Below are 21,315 nucleotides of genomic sequence, written 5' to 3' on the forward strand. Positions count from 1 at the left end.
CTTTAGTCCCCAGTTGTCCCAAATTGAAGCCAGAGCCAGCTGCCAGCACTTGGGACTAACTTTAGTCCTAAACTGAAGCCAGGAGATGCAGCCAGCCAGGAGCCCTGGGGCTAGGCTCAGACTGGCCCCTTAGTGGCTGGGCAGACCCAGCGGGAGGTGGAGGGGGCGGGGGGGGCTGGGTTACTGCACAGTAATGCATTTACACACGTGTTACTGAGTAGTAACTAATCAGGCACAAATTTGAAACCTGCATGATGTAAACATCAAATTTACACTCAAGTCAGTGTAAATTGCCATATTTACTGCACAGTTCAGGCATGCACATGTAGACATGTGTCCACACTGTGCAGTAATATCAATTACTGCGCAGTAAATGCGCACATATAGTCTCACCCTATAAAGGCTTTATTTTGTTACTGTGTTTATTATTGAATTCAATTCAAACTCTACAAAGATAACTAGAAACAGTAGCCAAAAATGCTATTGGCAGTAGGTCAAACAATGAATTTTTGGAATTGAAAATAAACTCGCAGAGTAGAAGAAAAAAATAAATATAAAAACATGAGGAAAAACCTCAAAACTGAAAATGGCCCCCAGAAATGACTGAACAATTAATATTTGATGAAACATATTTATCAACAAAAATGGAGAAGAAAAGAATGAAGCAGTTGAAAAAAAAAGACTTTCTGCAGACCTCAGCTTCAAAATAATTTATAATTATTTTCCTTTATTTTACTAAATAGACTTTAACTGTTTTTTCTTTAGTTCTTTTCAGTGTTTTAGCAGAAGATGAATAGACATAAAAACAGGTAGAAACATATTTTTATGTATAAATTGTCATAAAGCTGTCTTCTGGAGGAGCTCTTCTTACAGCATATTCTGTTAAACAGCTTGTCCTTCATCTGATTACCCCTTCTGTGCACATTACTGACTGCCATCCATTGTCTCAGTGTTTTTAAAGAGCAGAAAGGAAAGATTATTGTTTCCTAATATCCTGTCTATCCAACCATTAACAACATCAGAATCTTTTTCAGGAGAAACAGGATATTGATGTGTGGTATTGGCTCAGTGTACAACTATGGTTGTGATATGGAAATTTTGTACTGTTTGCATTCTAGCTGTATAACAAAAAGCAAGTGTAGGAGCCTTAAACAGAGCCAAGTATTCAGAAAAAGAGCAGGATTATAAAAGCCAAGTACTTGTACTGACTTCAATTTACATAAGCTACTACAGAAAAGAAATAAAATTAAATGGCTGTAATATGGAAGGACTTTGGGGAGGAGGCAAGATAAGGAACAACCCTTCTTGTAAGGCTGGTGAAGGATATTGTGCGTGGTGGTTTAGGAGTCTAGTCTGATTATTGAATAGTCTCTGAACTTAAGGTTTCATCTATTGGAAAGGCCTCACCCAGCAGGAGTGCTCCCATTGACTCCATTTGGCTTTGAACCAGGCTGTTAAGCATAATCATAGGTTGGAAGGAGATGTTAAGGATGAATAGCCCAAACTCCAAAAGCTGGCTTACCAGATGAAGTTATACAGTGCAGAGTGGCAAGAAGGTAATTCATTTCTCTTTCTATAGAAGGAAACTGAGTATACTGCTAGGGGTGGAGTTAAGTCATGAGAAAAAATGGCATCCAGTATACTGATAAGAAAGGATTTGGAAAACTTCTGTAAACGGCCACCAAATAGGAGTCTGCTCCAAAGGCTCTCATTAATGTCAATGGCTGTGGAACCAAGCCATAGAATAGTGCCGGCTGATGCTCATACGTGTATAGCCTTTTGTTCAAAAAGAGCTATGCTTAGGTTGAAGTTACAAAAATAACCAGAGAGATAAAAGTAACTATCTGTTGTTATCAATTTCTATACAAAACTACCATTGAAGTCAATGAAAATTTTATACAGAGTGACTTGGTAGCAGATCATGGTATGCTGTATTCATTCCTTGAACAACCTGAGAGTGAAAAACGGTGAATAAGTAAATGAAAAGCTGTGTATATGTTTAATTAATAAAATGTCCCAATGCTAAATAATCCCTTTGGTGTTAATTATTCTGGGTATTCTTTAACACATAATTACAAATACTTATAAGTTTATTCATATCTCACTTTTACAAGATGTACATTCATATCATGTGATTCAACATAATACACTCTGGAACTGGAACTCAACATGTCTGGTGAATTTATGTAGGAGCATGCTGGCATAACCAAAACCTAAAAAAGGTTGTTGCTTTTATTTTTTTTTCCACAATAACAAAGGGATAAAAACTTTAAGACCAGTTAGTTTTGGAGAGTTTTTCATTTTAGCAATCCCTGAAATGTCTGGAAACTCAGACACACTATGTATACATAACCAAAACAATGCAATGATACTGTAAATTATACTGGCTGCTCATAATTTTGCAAAAGCAACAGGTTTAAAAAATATAAAAATAAATGCAAAGCATTGTCAAATTTACACTCAACATAATTAAAATATAATACATTTAAAATTTTTCAAACAAAACAATAAATAAAACATCCACATACATCAATACAAAGAAACAGAGATATTTGCCTGTCATTGATATAGTTACATACCATAGGCCTAGATTAATGAAAGTATTGCCTTTCAATAAATATCTTCAGCTTCAAAATTTGATATTTTCTACATTCTTCAACTGTTTTTTGTTAAATATCACATTTCAATATAATGTGTAGGAACTGCATCAAGTTTCAATATTTCTTGTAAATCAGCAGATTTCTAGGCTGACTTCTAATAAATTAGGCACCAACTGATAACGTAAAACTTATCAAACAGACATGCACAATTTGAGGGGCATTACATATTGTACTCCATTTGAAGAATGCCTCAGACAAAATCCCATGGCTCTTGTTGACCTTGCTAGGAAAAGGCCATATGGTGAAAACTAACTAGGATAACATTTGACCACTAGGATGTGTCCATGTGACCTGGGTCACAGCTTTGAAAGGAGGAGTAATTCAGAAGGAGATACAATTTTATTGATGGGGTAAGTCACAAGAGAGAATGTTCTATTCTTCTCTTTGTACACTCATATAGCTCTCTTTAGCACTGACCAGCGGTACAAATGAGATGTATGTATGGAATGAAGGTACAGGATTTCTTTTTATTTTTTCCAAAGAATATCAAGCCCTTTCTGATTCCACCAGATACTACTGTAGCCACTACACACATTAAAGTTACCAAATCAGAAGCCAGACCAATTCACCACATTACCACTGTCATTGGGGATCTTGACTGCAGCTGGAAGTCTGTGCACAATGTGGGAAAAATTCAATATCAACTACTTGCTAAGCAGCTTAAAGATATGGAAGGGGCACCTTCACAACCTGCTTTAACAATCATCAAGGCAAAGCTTTAGCCATTTCGGTGGTGTGCACTTTACAGGGTTGAATATCATTATTGATTACAAGATATCATTATAAAATAACTATGTTTATTAAGAAATGCAATTATCTTATTTTTTTCGGTTTTGTAAAATGCCCTTAGATTGAAGAGAGAAAAAATAAAGCTTGCCATCTCCATAGTAATATTGTCTGAATATGCTATAACTATGCTATTTCTTATATAGAAATAAAACAATTATTTTGCTTAGCTTAATTGAAAGGGTAAGGAGCGTTATATATATATATTTACCAAAACACCCTGCGTACCCTAAATATTGTCTCTTTTGGCCTATGGACTTCCATAGGAATGTCTCTCTAACATTTGAATCAATGGCCCCAATGTGTCAACACCGTGTCAATTCAAAATCATGTTGCTAGAGCATTTTATTATTATTTCATAGGAAAAATGTATGAATATAAGAGCAGGGCTAGCATGCAAAGGTATGGCATCAGTGTATTTAGTCTGTGAGAAAGTGATAGTAGTTGAGTGGTAGGAAATCAGGGTTTTTCTAGTGAACTGTGCATGGAGTTAGGTGCTAAAAATTCCTCACTTCTCATCCTAGCAGTGACACAAGCTGGAGACCTGGACTGAAATCCTGGACTTCCTGAAGTCAATAACAAAACTCCTTGCTTAAAGGGATGGGCAGTAACTGTACAGTCTTAGGAAAATAACTTAGAGCTATGGCCTGCCACACCTGATCATGCTGATTCCCTCTGGGACTACTCATGAATTAAGATACTAGACTTTTGGATCAGGGGCCTTTATTGTTGCATGTTTGTATAGTGCTTAGCACAATAAAATGCCACCCTAAGTTATGGCTTGTGGGCACTGCCACAATACAAACAACAACAAAAATGTTTTAGATGATTATAGCTGGTGGAATCTGGCCTTTCATTTCTATGCTTAAATTTATACAAAATGGGGGTAATTATTCATGCCTACTTTGTGAGGAGTAAATATTAATTAATGAAAGTTTACGCGGTGCTTTGCAAAAAGAACATAGGTTTATGTTCATGATTATTATTATATTAAACAAATATATCACTACTTCTAAAACTCTACTAAACAAAAAAGTACCAATGCCATTGTTTTTTCAGACTTTCTCCCAAATCAATAAAAAATGGATTGTAGAATCAGATTGTTATTCTGTTATAAATCAATACAAGCACTTAAACATATTTTGACAGTTCCAAAAATCCATATCAGAAGTTCCTCTTTTGACCCTTTTTACAGCTGTAGATACTTGTTTCTAAGGGGGGGAAATATTCATTTTGCATTAGCTCAAGTTATTTCTCATAGTTTCAAAAAGCATGCAAACTTTTGAGGAAGACTCTTCAGGAAGCCAGTTCTCAATAAGAAAAGAATACTATGAAAGAAGTCCACCCAGTGCATATTGTTCTAAGGGTCTCTGAAATTCTCTTCTCTCTCCAAATGGGAGATTATGCAAAGATTAATGTGGATGATGATACATAATAAGTATCACACTGTCTGCTAAACTATTCCAATAAAGACAATCGTTTAAATATAGTAAATAGCTTTGATTCTTAACGGTCTTATTGTCAACCTCTTACCTGTTGAAGAAGATACTGAAAGGAATGGAAAAACAGGACCCAGCTTCTAAGACAGAAAAGGGACTAAGATCCAGCACCTCAATTTGTGTAAATAAGTGCAGTTACACTGATTTACAACCAGTGAGGAAGCAGCCCTTGTCAATGACAATTAAAATCTCATTTGTTTCTCCCCAGCGAGGCCCAGAAGAAAAGGAGGGCCATTATGTATGTCCTATTCCAAACTGCACCCAGCAAGTCTTGTGGATAAGGGTGTCACTGCAACTGTTCTACTCTTGAATTAGAAAAAAAATCAGAACCAAGTTTGGCAGCCACCCGTGATGACCGCAGTTCTTCATTTCCTTGACAGGATTACATCTGGCATGAGTGCCAGGATAGATGTAATGCAGAAGCAGCCCCACAGTGTCTCTGTAGATGCACTGAGACACACTTCCTTTTCCCCAAATTGTTTTCTGGTTCCTATTTCAAGGCCAGCCAGACTAATAACTGATGCCACCCTTTTTCCTTTTCCAGTCTTAGTAGCTGAAACAAACTGATAGAAATTTTAATTTTAGAAAGCTGAGTACTTACAGACACTATTTCATGTTAGGGTGGCTGGAGTTTGCCTTCATATATTTTTTATATAATAAATTAGCAAAATCACTTTTGCTGTAGTAAATTAGAAAAGGAGAAAGCTGATCAAGGATTCCTACACTATAACAGCTATGGTGGACTTCTTATTGGGCAACAGTTACCAAAATGTAAGAGAAATGTTTTATAAATTATGCTGCACTTGAAGAAGTGCAGTTATGCCAGATTTATGCCAGATTGCCTCACTCCTGGATTATTGGAAGATATTAAAGCTCAGTTCCGCAGCATCTCCTGAACTTAGGTTTCATAAAAGTTTATGCAACTGAAAAGCAAAATTCACTTTTCTGTAGAAGTCCAGCAGAAGGCTTATGGATCACATAAATCCCAGTTAAAACCTCATAATAGAGTTCATATGGGATGTAACTAATGCATAATTTTGCACTGGCTTTCTGCAGAGCAGTGATTTTTAACCTAAGTGAATAAAGGCTGCGCAGCTGCGCCTTTTGCTTCCAATAGTATGCATCACATCACCCCAGAGGATTGTGGTACCTGGTATAACTCTTCACTTATTATAGACTGTTGCTTCCTTATAGTGAAATTAAAAGATTTAGTCCTACCTGTATATTAAAAGTGCTGGATTTTTTTAGGGAAAAATATTTCTTATTTTAGTTGTAAAATGTTATATAGATGCTATTATAAATAATGTTTATAAGCCTCAATTTTACTCTAGATAAAATTGTATGAGTCAAAACTGTTAATTGCCTGGGTTTTCCCCCTGCATAAAATGATTAATGTCATGTTATCCTTATAGCCATGGCTTAAAGAGGTACTGGACTTTCACAAGGAGGTAGGAAAGGCAGGTAAAATTTATCAATTCTAACATGCTCAAAATATAACCACTTTTCACATAATAAATAGGTGGGAAATGGCAGTACTTCGACATTTCAGAAATTTGTTTGTCAGAAAATATCAAAATTTGAAAATAAACCTGCAAGTGTTTAAAACGGAAAAGACAATGCAAAAAAATTGCCCAAAGGTAATATTTTGATTTGATAAATACCAGCAAAAGCCAAAACTAGTAATGGATTGCAAGATGAGAAAGAAAAAAAAAATAGGCTTAATGACAGTACTATTGAGAGGATACGCTTCCATCAATGCAGGCCTTGATAACAAAGGCAATCAAATAGCTATCTTGTTAGAAGTAGACAAGACCAGTATGTCATCCCATAGAAAACAAATCTACATCATAATAAATTGATTAGAAGAGAATTACATAAAACTTAGAGCTCTGGGTTTTGTTTTGGTTTGTTTTTCTTTAACAAACCCAGACACTTTGGTAATATAATTTCAAGGACTTTCCCCCAGTTTATACTAGCTACGCTGCTTAGACAAGTTTATATAACTGGCAAAACCAAAAAATGTCTAGTACTGAACTTGTCCACCTCTACAAAACATTTACTTTGTTCTTGTGGGTTCAGTTTTTTTGTTTTTCTTTTTCTTTTTTACTTAAAATGATTGCAAAAAATGTCATACAGGCTTTTCAGCTTACTTCCCAGAAATATGGCACGTTAACTTGACTAGAAATCATGGCATCTATCTTTTTCCATATGTGATACATATTATTTTACCCATTCCTACAAGACTCGGACTGTCATTTTGGCAATAAACTGCAATGCACCAGTCTAAGCATAAAGGATTTAAGTTGTGGTTCTTGCAGAATTGGTTATTAACAGAATAAGTACGGCTATTTTTAATCTATAATATTTACAGTATTGCACTTTACTGCACTTAATTGCATTTCACTAAAATTAATGCTGCATCAGTATTATGCCTTAAAATCGTATGTCCATCTTTGTTGTGTAAGTCATTCCTTCTACATCCTGTAAAACAGCAAGATTTCAATTCAAAGATCCAGACATTTGGAAAAGAAAATTTAAAAGTTGACCTGTTCCTATGGCACAATACATCTCAGTTCAGGTGATTCTGGGTAAAACAGGTACATTCGTATTGTTCCCATCTTTCAAGTCACCATTAATGGTTGGTAAATTCTGGTCTCCCTCTGTCTCTCTCTCTCTCTTTCTCTCTTTTTTTTCTTTCAAAGGACATAGCCATTTGAGACACACATTTTTTGTTATTGCTGCTTTTTTCTTTTTTAGAAAAAAAAAAACTGCCTTGCCTCAGATCTGAAATTCCACATTTAAATTCAAACCAGTTCTGCAGCAGCAGCTCCTCAGTGATGGAAGATATTCATGGCAGTGAAATAATACTGTTGGCAACAAAGAAATGTCATCTTTAATGGAGACCAGCCCCAAGGATTTTTTTTTATTAGTATTATTTTTGTTGTTTTGTTTAGTTTGGTTTTAATATATTTTATGATCTTCAAACAATGTGTTTAGATAGACGCATACACAAAGTAGCAAAGCTGACAGCAGCAGATGATGTTACACTGAAGGGATCGCTTTTGCCAGGTTCAAAATCCAAATGTCCCAATGTTCACAGATTAGTATAATTTAGAGATTTTTTTTTCCCCCACTTACTTTATCCTGTGGAGGGGGAAGTCTTTGATTTCCCTCTCTGTGTGTGTGCGGGCTTGTGTGTTTAATCTGATGACTTTTAACTAGGATTTCTGGATGATTTCACCCTAGCATTTCATCTGGTAGAATAGTTTTAGCTGTGTCAGAGCACTGCAAAATAAAAGTCATTTAAAAAAAAAAAAAAAAAAGATGGGCAGCCCAGTCTTCAGATCAATTGGATGTGAAGTCTTTGGGTGGGGAGGGAGAAAAAAAAGTAATCATCAAGAAGGGGCTGTAGAGATCGTCTCTCAAAGGACTTGCAGAGCCTTTTAAAGAAGAAAAAGAAGAAAAAAAAGTAGCGATCGTTGTTTGTCCCGGGGCCTGGAGAGTCAAGCTTAGGTGGTGCTGAGAGAAAGAGGAAACGGAGAGAGGAGAGAGAGTTACAAGTCCATCCTGGGTCTCACACACACAGAGCAAAAAAAAAAAAAAAAAAAGAAGAAGAAGAAGGAGGAAGGGTGTGGGGGGCGCTGAACGATGTCAGAGCCCCAAAGCCTCGGCATGTTTCCTGGCCTTGAGTCGCAGGTCAGCGATGCTGGAGTTTTTGCTGTTGCTCTTGGCAGCAGCAGCCACCACAGCAGCCGCGGAGGCGGATTCCGCCAGGGAGGCGATGGGCAGTCCGAAGGGCGGGGGCGGGAACATCAGGTAGGGCGCGTGGGCCGCCAGGTGCGGGTGCAGGTGGGGGTGCGCGTGGGCCACGCCTTCCAGCTGCAGCTGAGCCTGCACCTGCCAAAGCACACAGACAGGGGCACGGGTGAGACGAGCTGGGCCAGGGCACGGCGGCACCCCGCCCCGTACCCACCCACACCCACACACCTCCCCAAGCAGCATGTGGTACCGTCTCGCTCTCTCTGGGCGGCTCCAGAAGAAGGGTCCCCTTCTCTTCTCGCATACCTGCGGCAGGGGATTGAGAACCTGGAGGGTCCTGTGGGGGCCTTACTCCAGAAGGGGCACGCGGTCCAAGGGGGGGAAAGAAGGGATCTTGCTTTTGAGGTCCCTCCTGCCCCCCTCCAAGCCCCCCTCGCTAAGTCCTGCACCGCAGCCTGGCTTGTGGCTGCACCTAACTCCCCAGCTGCAGGGCACCGGGCTGCTCGCAGGCAGCTCCAGCCCGATGTCAGTGCAGTTGTCTCTGCTACCTACAGCCAGATCCAGCCTGATTTCAATGTAGGTGACTTGGCCACTTACAGAAAGATCCAGCCCGATGTCACTGTCGTTGTCTCTGCTACCTACAGAGAGATCCAGCCTGGTTTCAATGTAGGTGTCTGCTAACATCGAGCCTGGTTTCTGGATGGAGTTGAGTCTGATTTCAGTGTAGGTAACTTGGCTACCTACAGCCAGATCCAGCCTGTTTTCAGCGTAGGCGACTTGCCTACCTACAGCCAGATCCAGCCTGCTTTCAGTGTAGGCGACTTGACTACCTACAGAAAGATCCAGCTTGCTTCCAGTGCAGGTGACTGCTGCCCAAAGAAAAATCGAGTCTGATGTCAATGTAGGTGACTCTGCTGACCACAGAAAGGTCTAGCCTGGTTTCACTGTCGTTGTCTCTGCTACCTACAGAGAGATCCAGCCTGATTTCAATGTAGTTGACTACTTACAGACAGATCTAACCCGATTTCAGTGCAGTTGTCTCTCTGCAACCTACAGCCAGACCGAGCCTAATTTCAGGGGGGTTCCAGTTTGTATATACTCTGCACCGGTGGCCGGGCTGGAGACCGCTGACCCTGCCTTTCTCGTGGACATAGTGATCAAGTTAAGAAGATGAGGTTTGTTGATAAGAAAAGAAAGCTTTGCCTCTCCCCACCCCTTTTATTTGGAGGGGAGCCCTGGCTCGTTTTCATGTCCAAAAGGGAAGATCAAGCAACTGGTCGAGCAGAGTTTCTTTTCCCCATCTGAGGAGGCTATTGCGTTTTCTAGGTAGGGATCCGAGTTGTGAATCTGAAAGAGGAACTTTTTCCTGGAAGCGACAATTTAACCCCTTGTACCCAGCAAAGGCAGGAAAGGATGATCAAGGGGGGGAGGGGGGGGGACCAGCAAAGCACTCCTATAGTTTAAGCAAGCCCCGCAGAGGCACGAGAACCGGCCCATGGGTTAACCTTAAACCTCTCCCTTGCACTTCCACAGTGAAATAGAGACATGTTTAATCCTTTTAATATTTGAAAAAAAAAAAAAAAAAAAAAGTTGAGCATCGCACAGGCGCCAGCAAGTGTTAAATAGCATTTTTTTTCCAGGGATGTTTATTTATACCTTTCTAAAAACTCTTTAACCTTGTACAAGGGACCAGTAGCCAATGTTTGCTTTGGAGCTTTCCAGTCCTACACAAACACATTGGACTGACAGATTTTAGCCCGGGGTGGAAGGGGTTTCCCACCCCGCTCTCTCCCCAAATATGCGTGTGTTTTGTTTTGTTTTGTTTCGTTTTTAAATCGTCACAATTCATCTGCCCATTCCACTAGTTAAGAGTTTTAAAAAATCCAAAAAACTAACCCGATTCCTCCATCAATCAAGTAGAGCCGCCCAAAAAGAAAGAAAAGAAGTTACCAAGTGTACCTTACACGTGGTAGTAGAGTGGGCCTGAATTTCTTCCCCGTTGCCCCAGTTGTACACCAGTGTAACTCCACTGACTTCGGTGCGGTTACTCCTGATTTACCCCCTTGTAAGAGGGAGGGGAATCAGGCCCGTGTCTGTACCAGAAACTGCGGGGATTGGGTTGTTTTTTGTGTGTTTTTGTTCCCTGTATTAGCCTCCAAGATGACTGCGCTGGGTGAAGACCCTGTGCCCTGCACAGGGAGAGCACCATGCCACCAGGCATCTAGACTCTTCCCAGGAGACAGGGATAAGCAAGCAAAAAAGGCGATGCAGATGTTTCCCCCTCACTCCAAGAGAGAGGGCGGTGAGGCTGGCAGTGGTAGTGCCCACACCCCAGCGCCGATCTCTCCTGGAGGGGCAGGGAAAGCCCCCAAGCCTTCCCTCCCCCAAGCTTCCCTAAGGAAAGCCTTGTCCAGGGGCTGGGACGCACACAACTCATGCTAGTGGTGTCCCGATCCTCCCAGCGTCTCCTCTGCACCCAGCTGCCTTCCCCAGGCTTGGAGAGCCCAGGTCTGAGCCCCGGGGCTGCCTCCCAGAGCCTTGGGCAGCTCTTGCTGGCTCAGGGCTGGGTCCTGCAGGACGGGCTCAGCCTGGGGCAGAGGTGACTCCACGTGGAAAAGCCAAAGAGAGGGGAAGGGAGTGGGGGGCAAGCCAGGCAAGCCCCAGCCTCCTCCTCCACCCCATCCAGTGCCTGAGCCAGCAGGGAGGGTCACTTAGAAAGAGGGGACTTGGGAAGTTTGACAGCGTGATCTGAATAGGTGCCATGCCAACTTCTCCCTGGAGCAGCATCCCGCTGGAGGGGACAGCACAGCTGGATCAAGGCAGGGTTAGGGTGGGGTGGGGGGGAACCAGGGAGCAGAGGTGCTGCCTACCTGTTGGAAAGGCATCCTCAGGGCGCCCATGTTCACGTAGGGGGCCACTCTGCAGGCGTCTAAGTGGCTCGCCGTGCCCAGGATCACACCTGCGGGGACACACGAGGGGCAGGGTCAGCGCGCTGGGCTCGCCCCGCCGCCTCCCGCACCCGCCGCCTCCCGCACCCACCTTTGTGCATCTGGTTCTCCTGCTTCCGGCACTTCGCCCTCCTGTTCTGGAACCAGACCTGCCGGCAACGAGCAACAGTCAGGGGACATGCAGTGGCAGTGGTCGTAGTAGCAGTAATAATAATAGCAAGAAGAATGATGGTGATGATCACAATAATATTGATGATAAAGGCAATGGGAATAATAATGACAGGGATGGCAATGGCAACAATAATGAAAACGATGGCAATAATAATGGCAATGGCAATAATAACGACAGTGATAATAGTAATGGCAATAACAATAATAAGGAAAATCGTGGCAATAATAATGGCAATGATGACAATGGCAATAATGACAGTGATAATAATAATGGCAACAATGGCAATGGCAATAATGACAGTGATGGCAATGGCAATAATAACAACAGTGATAATAATGGCAGTGGTAACGGCAACACTGGCAATGGCAATCATAATGGCAATGATGGCGATGGCAATAATGACAGTGATGGCAATGGCATTTATAATGGTAATGTTGGCAATGGCAATAATAATAGCAATGGCAACAACACTAGTACTGTAGTAGTAATAATAATAGTGATGATATGGAAGGAAGGGACACAAACCCGAGTAGCGATCCCAGGCCACCAGACTTTTATGGAGTGCATGTAATACACACATACACGGACCCACGGGGCAGAGGCAAGTGGCAGCACTGAGCACTGGGTAGGGCTCGGGTGATTATGACTCTCAGCTCCCCGGATGGCTTAGCCCAGAGGCTTGACACCAAACCAGCCGAGATTCCTCTTCCGTTGAGACCCTCGGAGTGCTCGAGCCCAACGCAGCGGCCCTCGGAGCCCTCTGCCTGCCTGGAAATGCCCTTCTTTCCCAGCCCTGCGAGGCGCCCCTGTGTCCCCGAGCCTGGCACTCACGCGTGCCACCCGCCAAGGGGGAGCGTCTGCCACGGCTGGGACAAGCCCTCAAGTGCTCTTCCTCGCAGCCTGCCCCTGGATGAAGGCGGGTATCGCTCCGTCCAAGGGAGCCTCCGAGGTTTTGTCAAACTTCTATGCTCAACTTCCAGCCCATAAAACCAACTACCACCCGGATTATCTGCTCCGGTCTAAAACTTCAGTTTTATGGGGTCTGAGAGGGTTCAAGGTCTCAGATAAAACAATCAATCCCAACTCAAGCAAATGGACTGAATCACTAGCCAGTACATTAATGGGGGGGGGGGGATGCTCCTACTTTTTCTTTTCCGAATATCTTTACTTTCAGACAACAGCCAAACCTTTCCAAATTTGGATTTCAAGTACTATTTACACAACCACGAGAAGGAACAAAAAAAACCTGTCTCTAATCCAATAATCCTCATCTAATCCAGGTAATTATAAACTAGATGCCCAAATTCCAGTTGCCCCTGTATTTCTTCCCCCCCCCCCCTTTTTTTTTCCAGGACATTTCAAATATTTGAGTTATTATTCCACCTCCTCCCCTTCCCCCTCCCCTTCTAAAATGGCTAGTTGAATACATCTGGTCAAATTAATTCATTATCAGAGGTTCCCGATAAAAAATGTTTTGCCCAGGCTTTTTCTAACTCAAAACCTAGCAGCTGCGGACAAACATTGACTTGCAAGGCTGATAAAATCTTGTAGCTAAGTAAACACTTGTAACCTTTGAAGTTCTTACACTTGCCAAGTGATCATACGGTTAATTAATACTAACTGCACTTCCTACATCAAATTTTCCCTTCAAGCTTTCTTCAATTGCCTTAATGATGGTCATTTACAACGGAGTAATTAGTGCAAAGAAAGGCTTCCAACGGCATTAATTACCCAGGGTACCTCAGTGATTTTCTTAAGTAGGAATTGGCCTTCTCTACTCTGGAGCACAATTCTTCCTGCTCAGGTTTGCCAGATGATGCCATGCATAATACCGAGCATTTTGCATCTCAGAAGCAGAGCAAGCCCTGAGCTGTGCAGCACTGCGGGCCTGGCTGAAACCTCTAACACAGATCCCTCAATAGCACGACCTTTCCCTGTGCTAATAAAAACATCTGTCTTTCAAACCCGCACCAGCTTGTCTTCACGTAACTGTCACTACTTCCTTGAAATATATATAGAGATCAATCACATTTTAATATCAAAAGTGCAGAATATTAAACATTGAAGACTCTTTCCCAAGCTATTACAATTTGCAGGGATTTTAAAACGAACACCTCAAATATAATGTTGCAGCGGGGGATGGGGGGTGGGATTTGTCTTTGTCATTTTTAAAGCAGTGTTTAAACAACTTCTTTTGCAAATCTCAACCTCTCTCAAACAGAAATTACATTTAAATCTGTAAAACGAAGTGCCCTTTCCCTTTAGCTATGAAAAAATAAGGTTATGAGGAATAAAAGTGATGAATTAGCCACTGCGTTAAGCGATAATAAATCAGGCTCGGTGTGATTCACGATCAATTCCAATTAGTCATGAATATGCTAAGTAAAGCACAGTACACTGTTTTAGACAGTTATTTCTTCATTAAGGATCACTCAGTGATTTCTTTCACAAATGCTCTAATCTGATTTCCTTTTGATTTCCATTAGAGACAGTGAATAATGACATTTAATTTAGCCCTGCACCATAAACCCAAAGATATTTGTTGTAATTGAATTACTGCCTGCTCCTCACTATGGTCTCATAACTTTCAATTATAACCCTGACAGCTGGGTGATATGAGTTTCCAGTACAACACTAAAAATAAAAGGTTAATAAGGAGTAGCTACCATAGGAGCTTCAATTTATTTACAGCAAATTTCCACACTAAATTGAAACTATATCCTTTAACAACAAGGGACAGGCACTGCAGAGAGGGATTAGAAAACCATTCTGAAAGTATTAAAATATCCTCCTCCCCCCCTCCTTCTTTCTTTCTGTCCTCCCCTTCTTTAAATATTTGTAGACCTCTATAATTAATTACTCATTTCCCTCCTTTTTATTGTTTCTATTTCCTTTCTATTCACAAATATCCCCACTTTGAGCAGCCCTTATTTTAAAACAATCAAAATTGTGTCTTGCATACCATTCCCACCTGATTTTGTATTTAGTTAGTTAGTTACTTTGGGAGGGGGGGTAATATTTCACGATCTGCAAGCACTTGAAGGGCCAGTTTTCCTGGAACTATGAACATCTTGCTAAGGTGCTGCTACTCAGTAATAAACTACTTGAAAGAAAAGAGTGCAGAATTCAATTACAAGTAATTTATTTTTATAGAAACAGTACATCAAGGCCCTGGAAAGATATTACAGAGCCAGAGCAAGAAGACCTGGGAAGATGACATAAGAGTTGATGTCCCCTTCAGCAAAAGTTTAATCTTTTCATTAATGTATATGGTGCGGTTAGATCAATCTTCCGGGAGATGTAGGCCACGGGCCCTTTCACCCGCTGCTATATTCCCCTAGAAACATCCCTCTCTCAGGCATAAGGCCGACATGATCCCTTCCTCAGCCTGTTTTATACAGAAGAAAGACATCACGGCTGGGGAAAACTAGCTACCCTATTTATTTCGGAAAATGCCTGGAGGAGGCACTTATTTAACACTAGATAGCCACTTACTCAGACAGTTAAGTACTGAACAGATTTGGGAAGAGGAAGAGGGGAGCAGATTGTTCCTCTGTACCTTTCAAACCCTAGAAGTTTATAATATTTAATACGGAAAACAAAAAGACCTCCGATCTGGAAGTGTGAAAGCATTTCTCAACAAATAAAACACACACTTTCCCTTCAGAAAGAAGCTAATATGATCAAAAGGGAAGGATTTTTTCCCCCATCCCTTGGCCAAGAGCCATATAATAATTTAATAAGGGGCTTTCTTTAAATTTCTTTTCCTTGTAGTCCTGATTATTACTCCACAGGTTGATCTTATTAATTTTTTTTTAACATGACATCTGTTTTTGGAATGGCCTCCCCGTTTATTCTCCCCCCACCCCACAGTCTTGGCTGTCAGGGACAAAATATCCTTAAAAATAGACACAACAAGAAAACGGCCTGGTGGCCACAAAAATATGCCAATAAAACTTATTTCCAAGGTTTATGAAATCACTTGGTTGTTGTTGTTTTTTTAAGCACAGGGGGGAAATATACCAGATGGAGTGCCATGAATTCATATGCTTGCTATGCGAGTCAGATGGGGGCACCTTTCCCCCGGCTCTGGATAATCCAGTCCCAAAGCACCCATCCCGTCTAGCCTTAGCCAGGACAATTGTTTTCTGATGCTTTTTTATAACATCCCCATAAAAGGAGCGGAGGGGAAAGGAGAAGAGAAGGATTAGACGAGAGGTTATTTACTGATTCGATGCGTTTGCTAAAGTAATTCATTCCGTTATTAATTAGATAATTGCAGAAGCGTCCCCAGTAAATGCAGCAAATGGGGGATCTTAAGGGGAACAAAATATATTTAGCAAGACAAGTCCACTGAAATTGCCAGCCGTTTGCTATCACACGTGTCCCTTCTGCTCTGAATGCCAGGACGGTTCCAGGAACAGTGCCATAGCCTTTCTCTTACCTGAACCCTAGCTTCAGAGAGTCCCAGCCTCTGGCTTAGCTCTTCCCTCATGAAGGCATCTGGATAGTGAGTCTCATCAAAAAGTCTTTCCAGTTCATTCAGCTGCTCTAGTGTGAAATTGGTTCTGCTTCTCCTTTGTTTGAGCTTGGTCTGTCCATCTTCATCTTCTGACTTCACGTCTTCCCTCTTTTCTTTGCACTCGTAGATTCCTGTTGGGAAGGGGGAGGGAGGACAAGAGAGCTTTACTTTCATACCTTACAAAAGTTTATTTGCGCCAGGGGCAAGTTTCTCTTTTCTTCCCCTCTTCCCCAAACAGGAGCTAAGTACCACGAAACAGCATCCCTCCCCCCCGCCACCCCCACCCCCAGTTATATCAGGCATAGAGAGGGATCATAGGGAAAGGGATGGGGGCTCCTGCTGGGTGGAGAAGAATGTGATGTCCCATCCGATGGGTAACAAAACTGGCACGGAGTGGGGAGAAGGGCAGGACAAGGCCTCTCAGCTATCCTCTGAGAGTTACAATTTAGGGAAGCCGGCTGGCAGAGAAAAATGCATCTCCAGGGCCCAACGGACGCTGAGCCTCAGCAAGGGCTGCAGCGTCCGGCCACCACGGTGTGGCTGCACTGCCGAAGGTGCTGAGAAGCACCACAAGGACCCACTGGAAACATCAGGAGGATCTGAAACAACAAAGGCATCTTTAAGGAGAAGGGGGGGGGGGGATAGTTTAGTGTGGGTCCCTTGATTACTTCCACGAGCCCAGATCTATTTTTAAAAAGGAAAAAAAAAAAAATAGCATAACCGGCTCGTATCACCAGCTAGCAAGCGGAGGGCACGAAGGGGAGAGCCAGGAAAATCATGATGCTCCCGAGGTCTGAAAGGGGCGTAGGAGGGTCCTGCCTTGCTGTTGTCTCTAAGTAAATAGTGTTATGCAAGGCAGTGCCCACGGTAGCTATGGAGAAGCGCAGACAACATATTTTTCGTTGCAAGAGAAACTTTCCCTTGTACAGGGACATGGGCCCGAGCCGCTTTGCCCCAAATGACACCTGGAGGAAGCTCCCAACCCCCAAGCAGCTGCAAGCCCGGCTGGGGCAAGCTGACAGCTCTCCGGGCAACTCAGGGACTCACTTGGCTCTGGCTCTCGAGCTCAACCTCGATTTTTGCCCTCCTCTGGGCAAAGGAAGAGTCAGGAAGGTGCCCCTGCCGGGGGAGCTTGTCTCATCTGACATCGACCTCTATGGGCATTTACCCCGGAAAAATGGAGGAGTGGGAGGGTACAGAGCACTGCATTGTTTTATTCTTGGGGGGGGGGGTGTTGTTTGGAGTCTTGTTTTATTCCCTTCCACCCCTTTGGTATGCCTGAAAAGGGGCCCAAACCCCTATCTGAAGAAAGGGAATAAAAGGAGAGAGCATCAGATGGTGATGCAGCCGGCTCCAGCGGCATCTCCTCCATGCAGCCTGACTGCGCCTCCCGCTTGGCCACTGCAAGAGGCACTGGATTTGTGCGTGGCCCTTGCATCGGAGGAGTCCTGGGAAGTTCCCGTCTGTGCCTGCTCCTTTTGCTCTGCTGGACTGGAGCAAGGACCGCTATTCCGAGCGAATCCGGATTGCTATCCGCGCCCCTCCGCGCTCCCTCACCAAAGCGGTGGCGACATCTCCCATTAAAAAACGGGGCTCGATTAAAATCCTGCCGCGCGTGGGGTCTATAGCAGTGTCATCCTGGAAGGAGGTGGGGGCCAGGGAGCCCCTGGACCCAAATGCGAGTCATTACTTCTTAAATTCAAAGTCTGGCCGTGCAAAGCAGTGTCACTCCTCCTCCTACCTCCAAAGCGGGCTGATGCTCGACTGCTTGAAACTTTAACGCCCTTTGTCTAATTGGGAGGTGTGAGATTGTCAGGAAACCCCATTTAGTTCAGGCTAACAAAATTAATCCATACAGGGGTTTAAAGACCCTCTGCTCTTCGCGGGCCACCCCCACCCCCCTTTTCTCCGCTGAAGCCCGTCCATGGCCATACATGAAATATGAACTAGCATCTTTCGGTGGGATTTAAATAACATATTTAAATGAGTGAAATTAGACGGAGCCTTTGCATGAATTTAAGCTGTCAACAAGCGCCTCATCTCGTCCAACTCCTCCCTTCTACTCCTACCCCCACCCCTCTACATAGATTAGATAAATATACATGGCAGGATTTCGATACACATAGCAACAAAAAATAAAAGGTTGGGGGGAGAGCTTTTGAAGAAAATCCAGGTTTCGTTTGTTAAAAGACTTCCTCGGTGGATTAATCCTGCAAACTGTCTCTCCCATGCAGCATGGCTGGGCTGAAGAACTCCAAAATAAAAACAGGCAGTTGCTAAGCGAAATTAAAAAAAAAAAAAAAGGAAAGGGGATTTCTGCTGCTAAAAAAAAATACAGATCTCATCTTTATCACAAGAAGAAGAGTAATAGTAATAATATAAGGGTCGGAGCTCTGTGTTCACATGCCTTTCACCCGGCGTTATATTAAACGGGATCAAACAGTAGAAAACAGCTGAAAGCCTGGCTGTGGCTCACAAACCTATTAACTGGTTTTTATTACCCCGGCCCTGCCATTAGCCCCTTCTGGCAGCTCCACCTGTCTGACTTGCCTGGAGACACTTTCTCAACTTTCTTCTCCCCCCCCCCCAATTCTTTTGTTTTATTTGTTATGATTTTTTCCCCTGTGATTCTCTCCTCCTGCCGGTGTGTGCGCGAATTAAAATTAAAAAAAATAAATACTAAGAATAAGCCTTGTGACACTGGCTGCTGGAGGTGGCAGTAGCCCGGCCCAGGTGAGGATGCAGCGAGGCTTAGGAAAGGTGTCTGGTCCCCACGCCTGGCTCAGGCCCCTTGCCGAGTGCCTCCCCAGCCAGGCTGCTTTCCTACAGATCTGGAAACAATGCACTGACCCGCTGATGGGGAGGGAGGAAGGAGGTGGGGGCATTTAAAAATGTCCAAGGATAGCTCCTTAAGGTTCAGCTTTCTCCCAGAAGCAGCAGCATCCCGATGGCCCGGAATAGGAAGAGCAGGTCCTCGCATATATTCACGCTCCCAGGACAAGAGATCGCCTGGATTTTCCTACCCTCTGAACTTCTCCCCCGCACAGAGCTAAGGGAGCGGGGGGCTCCGGATGAAAACGGGGAAACTCCAGTTCCTACTTTGGGATTTTTAGGGGTAACCCCAAGCCATCCAGCTACCTACACAGGGGAGCAGGAGATAGCCGGGGCCGGTGGCTGGTCGGGAGGCAGGGGCTGGAAGGGCTGGAGTTTCTCCCCTAAGTGGAAAGCGATGGGAAAAGCTTGCCGGGCCTCTGCGTGGGCAGAGGGGAGAAGGGCTCCCGGCCGCCGGCTGCACCGTGCTTACCTTCCGCGGTCCTGCCCGTGCTGAACTCTTTCAGCTTGTCCTTGTCACTCTCCACATGCTCCTTGAAAAGATGCACCGGGCAATGGTTGCTGCTCTCAGTAATGTCCTGCAGGTTCGTGTCAGAGTTTCCCAGCTCCCTAGATCGAGCCAACCCACTCTCCAAAACTTCCCTGTACGTGATAGTCTCCTTCTTGTTGCTGCTGCCACTGCTGCTGCTGCTCTCTTTGCTCTTCTGGTCAAAAGATTTGGATACAAAAGCTGTAAGTTCTTCCATGGCTGCCCGGTGATCGTATCCACAGAGATCCACTTGTTTTCAGTAGGAGATCTGGCCGCCCTCTGCACGGTTTTTTTTTGCACGTAGAAGATGGGCTGTATAGGGTTAGATCACTCCTGCTGTTATTTATGCCTTTCAATTTGAGATCACACTATTTATACATGGCTACCTCAGCCCAACCCCCAGCTCTCCCTGTCTCCAGCAATTACTGACTGCTCCATAGTCGCAGGCGGACTCCTAGCAGCTATCTCCCCCACCTCAGTCCAGCAATTGGCTTTCTTTTCATTTCATCACTGTTTGGCATCTTTGCACCTTGATTTAGGCAGGCAAAGAGCACACGCGAAAAAAGAGAGAAACAGTGAGAGAGGAATAAAAGGGAGGGAAAGAGGGGGAAAAACACAAAAACAGGTATCTGCAGTCTGTAAGTGGGCTGCAGAAATGAAAGTCAAGGAAGACTTTATTGATTGTAAGGACATCCTATGCTTGCCAACACTGTGAGTAAAAACGGACCTGGCTAATCAAATAGCTCTGTTCGTGCAATTAAATGTATCGATATCAAGAGGAAAAGGAAATGATTGTTCAATAAAAAGGTAATTAATAAAAGCTGGAGATGCGGATTTGTTGTAATCATTTATGATTCTACCTCATGCTTTTCTGTTTTCTGTTAATTAAACATTGTCAAAATATGCAGTGAGCCAAAAAAATGCTGTTTTAAAGTCTTGTCTATTCTGTAAGGGGAGGGTGGGGGGCGTTTATGATAGTTGAACAAGTTGCTAAAAACCTCTGAGGTCCTTATCAGTTTGTACCTATATGTATGGAGACCTCCAGATGCTTGTAAACATTGCAGGATCTGTTTTCTTGCTAATGCTATTATGTAGCCTGAAGATGTTGTCCGGGAAATGTAAGATCTAAAAATGTGTCGTTTTTAATGCAAATCTGTCCTGGTGAGGGTTGTTGAGGGGGATCATTTGTTAACACGAGTGATCCTGTTTGTACACACCAAATGGAGTATTAAATTGTCTGCCTTTTTGAACGACAAACAAATGCTGTCATATATGAGGGAACTGTCACTATTTTTTTTTCGCCTTATTCATTGTGGGCTGTTGCTATTTTTTTTAATTTTTTTTTTTTTTTTTTTTTTTGCTGTGCACCGTATATTAATTACCATCCTGTACGTTTGGATAATTGCCTGACATTAATTTCCAGATAATAGCAGTGATGTTTCTAACTCCTCGTTGCACAATTAGATCCGAATGTAAAGCTGATTCCCCCCCCCCCCCCTTTGGATTTAACACAAAGGATTTGGCATTTGAGGGAATTTTGTAGTTACCGCTGGCCTTCGTTTTCCATGGGTTTTGTTTAATGCCAGTTCCTCGTCTCGAGCATTAGTT

The 21,315-nt window shown here is 43.1% G+C and overlaps 1 protein-coding gene across 1 annotated transcript; it reads right to left on the bottom strand.

The window, feature by feature from the left end:
* Positions 1-2,072: 2,072 nt before the first annotated feature.
* On the bottom strand, positions 2,073-20,300 carry SHOX (SHOX homeobox). The gene is made up of 5 exons (XM_006260863.3): positions 19,651-20,300; positions 16,269-16,477; positions 11,744-11,801; positions 11,575-11,663; positions 2,073-8,842 (listed from the first exon to the last, which is right to left on the bottom strand). Exons 1-5 carry the CDS (start codon positions 19,922-19,924, stop codon positions 8,597-8,599), a joined length of 876 nt encoding a protein of 291 aa, XP_006260925.1. The 5' UTR covers positions 19,925-20,300; the 3' UTR covers positions 2,073-8,596.
* Between the last annotated feature and the right edge of the window lie 1,015 nt (positions 20,301-21,315).

Source organism: Alligator mississippiensis, chromosome 1 (assembly GCF_030867095.1).
Source record: "Alligator mississippiensis isolate rAllMis1 chromosome 1, rAllMis1, whole genome shotgun sequence".
Lineage (NCBI taxonomy): Eukaryota > Metazoa > Chordata > Crocodylia > Alligatoridae > Alligator > Alligator mississippiensis.